General features: G+C 48.2%; 1 protein-coding gene across 1 annotated transcript; it reads right to left on the bottom strand.

Moving 5' to 3' along the window:
- Positions 1-833: 833 nt before the first annotated feature.
- UHO2_03172 (uncharacterized protein) lies at positions 834-1,076 on the bottom strand (the record flags this gene model as incomplete). Its single annotated transcript, XM_041558087.1, has 1 exon — positions 834-1,076. The coding sequence occupies one exon, from the start codon at positions 1,074-1,076 to the stop codon at positions 834-836; it is 243 nt and encodes an 80-aa protein (XP_041414021.1).
- Between the last annotated feature and the right edge of the window lie 7,878 nt (positions 1,077-8,954).

Genomic DNA, 8,954 nt, shown 5'->3' with positions numbered 1-8,954 from the left:
AGAGAGGAAGAGGAAGGAGGATGACGTTGAGAGAAGGAGGAAGGATGATGTTGGCGATGTTGTCAAGGAGGAGGAGTCAGCATGAACCAGACCAGAGCATGCCTCGACGGAGCTCGGCTCTTAAGAGGGGGGTAGTGTCATGGGCCTGGATGCTCAAGAAGCAGGAGGGTCATGGGTTCATATGGAAGGAGCACAGGTATCGAAGACCTAGTCGACACCAGTAGAGAGCATGGTCGTAGTGCAGTCTCCATGGAGACCATGGACTCCTATGGACTCACATGCAAAGGAGGGCCAAGCACAGCCACGAGGAGGACCAAGCTCAAGGAGCAGGCACAGCCACGAGGAGGACCAAGCTCAAGGAGCAGGCACAGCCACGAAGAGGACCAAGCTCAAGGAGCATGCAGATGGTTACCACTCAGGGGCTCGAGAGACAAGAGCCAAAGGAACTGTCACTGATCAAAGGAGGAGGAGCAGTGTCGAAGGAGTCGACATCAGGTCATGAGGAGGAGGAGCAGTGTCGAAGGAGTCGACACCAGGTCATGAGGAGGAGGAGCTGTGTCGACCAAGAGGCACAGGGGTGCCAAGCAGGAGAGGCCCCTGAGCAGTACTCGATGAAGAAGGTACTCTCTGGAGAGAGAGCAGGAGCAGCATCGCTGGCGATGCTGAGAAGAGGTATATAACCATGCTTTCTCATCAATAGGTCGAGTGGATCCTCATCCACTCTACTCACCATAACTAGTTATCACTTCAGCATAAGTATACATTAGTTTCAGTCAGCATAGCAGCAATCTATCAAGGTTGCTCCTCATCGTAGTGTGTGTGTTGTATCACCACTACCTGACGTCCGTAGGCGCCCATAGCAGGTTAGCGGTCCGGATATAGATAGAACCGAAGGCAGTAGTCCACTGCGGTCCGGGGATCACTTCAAGCATCAAGTCAACACACTGGACACTCGTGTTGACGCCACCAACCTTATCACCAACACCATCAACCTCATTATCATCGACATCACCAATCTCATCACCAACACCATCAACCTCATCATCATCAACACTCACACCAGACCTTGGTGTCATCATAACATTGATATTGATCGTGCCGAGCTACCCCTGAACGGAGTGTCCACAGAGGTCAGCCGAAACCTACGATAGTATATACAACGAACGCCACCTGCTGTCACTGCACAACTTGATAGTCACCGATACCGAGACAATAGCTGTCACACAGTTTAATAGTCACCGAGTATCTCGACAGACCGACCTGGGTTTCAGGCGCGAGACCCCTGACAGTACCCACCTGCTGGCACCATCTTCCATGTCATGTAGGGCCCCTACCTCATCTGGTGGTGACCCCAAGTGTCCTCCCCTTCTAGCCTTTTATTGTATGAACATCCTTGCCATTGATCTCCACAGGACCTGTTGTATGATCCAGTTTATTGCAGATTCTGGTGTGATTTGTGATACCCTGAGTACTTGTACTGATCTAGATGAGATCTGCCTTAGAGCCACTTCTCCTACAGATTTCAGTGGACTCTATTATAAGTCCTATGATCTGCCCAATTCCTCAATTCCCACACTCCCTTCATATGTCTTGACAGATCTTCCTGATTCCTGTGCATCCCGTCCCATGACAGACCGCTGGTTTGCTAGGAACCGCCTTCGGACATCAGTGAGCAGTGATACAACACACATGCTACAGTGGAAGCAATCTACTTGATTTCAACTTTGCTGATGGGAACTAATGTATACTTATGCTAAAGTGATGACTAGTTATGTATGGTGTAGAGTGGATGGTGATCCACTCTCTTGCTAGGACAGAGGACATGGTTATATACCTTCCTTGCAATGTTGCCTGTGACACTGCTCATCCTCCTCATCCCTCCTATGCTCTCCATCCACCTTGTGATGCCACTTGTTGGCACTGCCTCCTTGCCTCCTCTGGATGGATGGCCTCTGGCTGCTTCATCTCCATCAGGGGCCAGTCCCACTTCATCTGGGTGGTGACTCACACCCTTTCATCACTTCCTTGTCTTTGGCACCCACCTTCTTTCACCAGTTTCATCACTGTAGGGCCCCTGCCTCATCTGATGGTGTCCCCTCCTTGTTTGGTGACCTCTTCTCGCCGTATTGGTGATGGGGTGCCTCTCTGACTGATTCTCGTGAGGTATGAGCAAGTCTACTGTGAATCACATCAGCAAAAGTGCCTCAGCTGATGTTCCAAAGTCAAAGTGGAATTGAGCTTGAAATAGTGGTCCAGGAAGCAAACATGATGAGGCTGGAGTTTTCTCAGCCAGCCCCCCTTTGACTTTGGAACATCAGCTGAGGCGCTTTTGCTGATGTGATTCACAGTAGACTTGCTCATACCAAGTTGTTCTGCAACTGAATGGATAGATTCCCCAATTTGGATGTGAAAGAATGCCAATCAGCACCTCTCTGGGGTGGTTTTTGGCATGATGGTATAGATATGATGGTGTCAGACTGGAAGTGCTGCCAGATTGCTCACAGTCATCTGATTGAGCTGAAACTTTCCACATCACTACTTTCAATGTGTATGAAGGTGCCCACCAAGTTACATTGTAGTCAAAAGCCCACAAGTTCAGGAATGGAGTGGTGTCTTGGAAACCTGCATTTCCTTTGGGGGGGGGTTCAAATTCCCTCCAAAAATGCGCTTTTCAAAAAACCCGCATTTTTAAAAATGCAAAAACTTTGATAACCCCTAATAGCTATAAGTTGTATTGCCACACTGTCTGATATTGTCTGAAAGCCCTGCTTCTTCTCTCCAAGACTGTGTAAATGATATTGACATTGACTAAGAAAATTGTGCTATGGAGAAGAGCCAAATTTTATTTATTGTGGGACAGTTTATGGAGCATGCTCCCAAATAGTAAATGCAATGAAGTCATATGGCCAATAAGAGACATAACCTAACAGTGAGCATATGTTACTTGTCCTGCTCTCATCACTATCACCCATTGCTTGCTTATATCTTGCTTTCCTCTTCACACAATGCACTCAATGTAATGTTTCATATGGTGGTAAGAAGAGTTGTATTGAACAGCAGAAGAAAGAGTGCCTGTCAGATTGAGAATGGTTGAGTCAAGACTTGCTCCTGTCTCTGAGCTGAAGCACTTTGAGTCATGGCATTGTAGTCCACAGTAGTCCTCTCATGATGTCAAGACAATGCAGTAGTGTCTTCCTCATTGCACCCAGTGGATCTGAACAGCACCTGGAACAATTCCTCTTGAAGATCATGTGCAGTGGAACTTTGAAGTCTTGACACTGCATACTGTGACATTCCTTGCATTGCAGAGGCAAGATCCAGTTTGTATCCATGCTGATTTGTGCATCTTGTCCTCCTGAGCTCTTGTGTATCCCTGGCATCAAGTTGGAGGCTTTGAACAACCTCATTCACCTCATCCTCAGAGAAAGAGGGCAACAGCAGGTTGGCAATATCAGCAGGTCAGTCATATAGACTTGCAAAGGTGTGTGTGACAATGCAGGCTTGGATCATCTTGGCAGCAGTGATGTGGTCCTTGACATGGTAGATGTTACCATGATAGCCTGTAAGGCACTGGAAGTGGTTCTTCAGGTATGCAATGGCATGTTCAACTTGTACTTGGACTCAAGAGAGCATGTAGTTGAAGTGTTGAAGGTCTCGACTCTTGTCAGCAGCAATGCCTGAATGCTGCCAGGCTGTCCAACAACTGATTCAACAATCCACAGTGAGTGTGGCAGGATCACCAGCACTACATTGATGCTGTGGAAGCCTTTGTAGCAGAAGTGCTCTTGACTGAGCACTCCTGGCTCCCAGGCAAGAGGGATGTGTGCGCCATCCACCACAAGCCAGCCCTTACCCCACTCTTCAACTCCAGTTGTATTGTGCACCCAGGCAGAAGCATGTTGTCTCTCTCCCTCCAAAGCAAACTGCATGACCTTGTTGTTTAGCTCAAGGAGGCCAGTGACTGTGCAATTGGTGTATCCAACAATGCTCCCAACACCACAGCTGCATTGCAAAGCAGCATCACATTCACCACCTCCATTTCCAGAACAGCCTAGTCTGTACAGAGCCACTGAAAGGATCTCTTGCACTCTGTTGAGAGACATCACACCTGAGCTGCTGTAGTTCCACCAGAAAGCCTCTGTTTGCTGGAGTTGGATGGCAAGATTGTTGAATGCTTCAGGGGACATACAAACAAGTCCATGATACATCCTATGATTGCTTGATTCATACCTGTTGAGAAGGTGGATAAGCTTATTGGCACAGCCAAGAGGAGTGTAACATGTGATTGTGTACCTTTGCTTGCATATGAAAGTGTACAAGCAGACAAGGTGTTGTGAGAGTGGAAGTGGGTTGCCATTGTTGTCCAAGTCGTCGATGTCAGTGCTGCAGGAGTGCTGCACTCTGTTGGTGTTTTGGACAACCTCTGCAGGTATAGAGAGCTCGAGAGTGTGGACAATGTCATTGAGAATTACTTGCTTGTTGCTGTAGTGCACCATGGCTGGAAAGAGGAAAGGGGTTGGAGAGGGAGCATGGAGAGGGGGGATGGAGAGGGGATGGCAACAAGAGTGATGCCAAAAGGTTGCAGAGTGGAGTGGTGGTAGTAACAGAAGAGGTGTGAGAGTGAAATTTTTTGTTTAAATGCTTTGGAGCTCATTATGTGACTGTGCTGCACATCATTTTTATTCACCTCATACTTGCACTCTACAGAAAAACATTCAGAAATAACTTTGCATTGAGACCAGATGATGGTACATGTAATGCTACAGGACAGGAAGATTGAATGGAGAGTCTGTGTTGTTGTTGTTGCTGGTGTTCTGACAAGTGTCCTGTTCACTGCTGGCCTGAGAAGTGTCATGGGCCTGGATGCTCAAGAAGCAGGAGGGTCACTGGTTCATATGGAAGGAGCACAGGTATCGAAGACCTAGTCGACACCAGTAGAGAGCATGGTCGTAGTGCAGTCTCCATGGAGACCATGGACTCCTATGGACTCACATGCAAAGGAGGGCCAAGCACAGCCACGAGGAGGACCAAGCTCAAGGAGCAGGCACAGCCACGAGGAGGACCAAGCTCAAGGAGCAGGCACAGCCACGAAGAGGACCAAGCTCAAGGAGCATGCAGATGGTTACCACTCAGGGGCTCGAGAGACAAGAGCCAAAGGAACTGTCACTGATCAAAGGAGGAGGAGCAGTGTCGAAGGAGTCGACATCAGGTCATGAGGAGGAGGAGCAGTGTCGAAGGAGTCGACACCAGGTCATGAGGAGGAGGAGCTGTGTCGACCAAGAGGCACAGGGGTGCCAAGCAGGAGAGGCCCCTGAGCAGTACTCGATGAAGAAGGTACTCTATGGAGAGAGAGCAGGAGCAGCATCGCTGGCGATGCTGAGAAGAGGTATATAACCATGCTTTCTCATCATCATAGGTCGAGTGGATCCTCATCCACTCTACTCACCATACAACTAGTCAATACTTTAGAAACACAAGTACTCATTAGTTACAGTCAGCATAGCAGCAATCTATCAAGGTTGCTCCTCATCGTAGTGTGTGTGTTGTATCACCACTACCTGACGTCCGAAGGCGCCCATAGCAGGTTAGCGGTCCGGATATAGATAGAACCGAAGGCAGTAGTCCACTGCGGTCCGGGGATCACTTCAAAGCATCAAGTCAACACACTGGACACTCGTGTTGACGCCACCAACCTTATCGCCAACACCATCAACCTCATTATCATTGACATCACCAATCTTATCATCAACACCATCAACCTCATTATCATTGACATCACCAATCTTATCATCAACACCATCAACCTCATTATCATCGACATCACCAATCTCATCACCAACACCATCAACCTCATCATCATCAACACCCACACCAGACCTTGGTGTCATCATAACATTGATATTGATCGTGCCGAGCTACCCCTGAACGGAGTGTCCACAGAGGTCAGCCGAAACCTACGATAGTATATACAACGAACGCCACCTGCTGTCACTGCACAACTTGATAGTCACCGATACCGAGACAATAGCTGTCACACAGTTTAATAGTCACCGAGTATCTCGACAGACCGACCTGGGTTTCAGGCGCGAGACCCCTGACAAGAAGCAAGGAGGTGCACCATCTCCATCACCATGTCATGATCATGTTTGCAAAATGCATTTGTCACACTCTTTCTCCTCCCTCTTGTGCTGTATGCACATCTCCTTGTGCTTGGTATGCTCAGCCTCCAGTATTTTTTCACATCTGGTGCATTCCTGTTCAAGCTGCAGGCAGATCTGAAGGGTATCAATGGAAGAACAATAGAAAGCTTCAGCAAGTGTGTCATGCTTGTGATCAAGGGCACCTTGCTTGCACTTGGTGCCAGGAGAGAGCTGGGCTGAAGATTGAGAAGAGGTGGAATCAAAGACATCCAAGCCACCAGCAGTGGAGGAAGGTGGTCAAGCCTGCAAAGGTGAAGGTGAAGGTGTGGTAAAGATGTCATCATCACCAGTGCCAGCAATGGATGCACCAGAAGTGGATGCACAGCAGCAGGGGGGTTGTGTGTTCCATCAAGTCAAGAATAGGAGGCAAACCATGGCTGTGAGTGCTGTCACAGGGACGGCTGGCCTGCGCAAGAGAGTGCGCCAAATGATCAGCGGCAGCTATGGTAATGTCACATAATGGAGCAGTATATGAAGGGTGCACAGAAGATCAACATATGAAGGGTGCACCAGATTGATCAGAGCCAAAAACCATTGGGGATCAACGAGATTAATCAGGTTGGCAGTGCACATGAATTACGAGATCATCAAACCCCGGGAATCCAGATCGATCTCATGGGATCAGTCAGAGTCAGCCAGATCAGCATGCTTCAACTAGTCGGCCGATCCGAACAAGTACTCAGAGCTGTGCCAATGTTGGAGTCAGCCGGATCAGCACACTTCAACTAGTCGGCCGATCTGAACAAGTATTCGGAGCTGTGCCGATGTCAGAGTCAGTTGGATCAGCATGCTTCAACTAGTCAGCCAATCTGAACAAGTCGAGATGGAACTGTGCCAACATGACCACATGACCAGGGGTATGGTCACAAGGTTCAAAGGGAATTCACATGATTAAGTCAAGAGGGAGCTATGCCGAAAGGGGGCATCACACATCAGACAGAAGGAGAGCATGTAGGTGAGAGGGCAGTGTTGCATAACCCTTATGCTGAGCAAACAGTAGGAGCACAGTATCGAAGGGGTTGGTGCCAGCAGGGCAAGGCAATGCCTAACAGGGGACAAAGGCCCCTCAAGAGGAGCAAGATAGGTGTCGAGGGAAAACACCAACTGGACATATAAATACTCTCATTCTACATAGCATACAAGTGGATCAGCATCCACTCTGAACTCAACTTACTTACTCTATACTTACTCAGTTATGTATCATCGCAATAGCAGTGCTCTTGCAATGACTCTCACATGTGTGTTGTATCACTGTTAGTCGACAACTGTAGGTGGTGTTCTTCACACTAGCGGTCCAGTTCATTACTGTAGGCAGTGTTCTTCAACACCTGTGGTCCAGTCCCTTGCTGAAGGCAGTGTTGCTTGACACCAGCAGTCCAGTTGGTTATTGTAGGTGGTGATTCACACCAGTGGTCCAGTAACTCCCATCCTCTGTAGGCGATTAGCATATCATGGTCCAGACAACGTCCAAGAGCATTATCAACAGTACTACAAACACTCATACTGTAGGGGAGGGTGTATCACCCACTCACCAACAAACAATGTCTGTGCCATGCAACCTCTGAATGGAGTGTTCAAGGTGGTCAGTCAAGACTTACTAGGCAACAACACTTGGTTACATTTAGGTGAATCATATCGAGTAGACCTTACTCATCAACCTCAGTTAGTCTCTGGTGCACAATTGCTTACATTAGAGTGGATCATTCAAGTTGTGCCCCACGACAACATGACCAAGCCTGACACCAAGGATAGGTTCAAGGAGCTACAGAGAATAATGGAAAGGTCCAAGGAAAGAATGGAAAAGCTCCTATCAATGAATCAGACAGTTACCAACATTTCATGCAAAGGTTGGAGTCATTGGAAGCCCTCATTGGGAGCAACAGCCAGTCTGAGGAGACTACCAATGAGGAGTCATTCAAACCCAACCCAGCACCCAGACCACACAGGATGGGGTCATTCCTAGGTCAAAACATGCAATCATATTGAACTACAGAAGTATGCGACCCCTACGGGCGAGGTACAGTCAGCCCTATGAAGGAATACCTAGGGACACCGAATATGACTCAAGAACATGGGGGAGCCTTCCCCTGGTCAGTCTAAACCACTTTCCACCCCTTTCCCAAAGTTCAATCCGAGGGATGTGGAAATCTTCCTGATCGAAGCTGAAACATGATTCACATTCAATCAAGTATATGACCACAAGAGCATGATCCATCACATGGGGTCCCCAGTTGGAAGGAAATGCTTGCGAATGGTGGACATCCAAGATACGAATTGATCACGACCAACAAGGGAGATTGTTCCATGACTGCATTATTTCAGACAACGCTTGACCGAACAATACAACCCCCGCAATTCGAGAATCGAAGCTTACAACAAGCTACTCAACATGCAACTCACAACTGACACACCTGGTGCAGCTACTCGACATGTTGAATGGGTTCAGGGACCTTGAAGGGCAAGTCAATATGGAGGACAGGGACTTGGTTATTGACTTATTCCGAAGTACCCTCACCCACGGTCTTCAGGAGAAGTTCAAGCGAAACCCACCTACAAGTATTTGGGAATGGTATCAAGAGGGTAGAGGACATTGATTGTCAACAAATGGTGATGCAACATTCTGCCTCAAGATATCCCAGCATACTTACATCTCCCATGAACCTGGTCGCACAAGCAACAACAACAGCAATCCCACAGGCCCGACAACCTGGACCTGTAACTGCAGGTACTTCATACTGATTTGGTAATCGTCCC

This window comes from Ustilago hordei (assembly GCF_900519145.1).
Source record: "Ustilago hordei strain Uho2 genome assembly, contig: UHO2_contig_05, whole genome shotgun sequence".
Taxonomy (NCBI): Eukaryota; Fungi; Basidiomycota; class Ustilaginomycetes; order Ustilaginales; family Ustilaginaceae; genus Ustilago; species Ustilago hordei.
The sequence above is the reverse complement of the archived record's forward strand: the minus strand, read 5'-3'. Positions and strand labels throughout refer to the sequence as shown.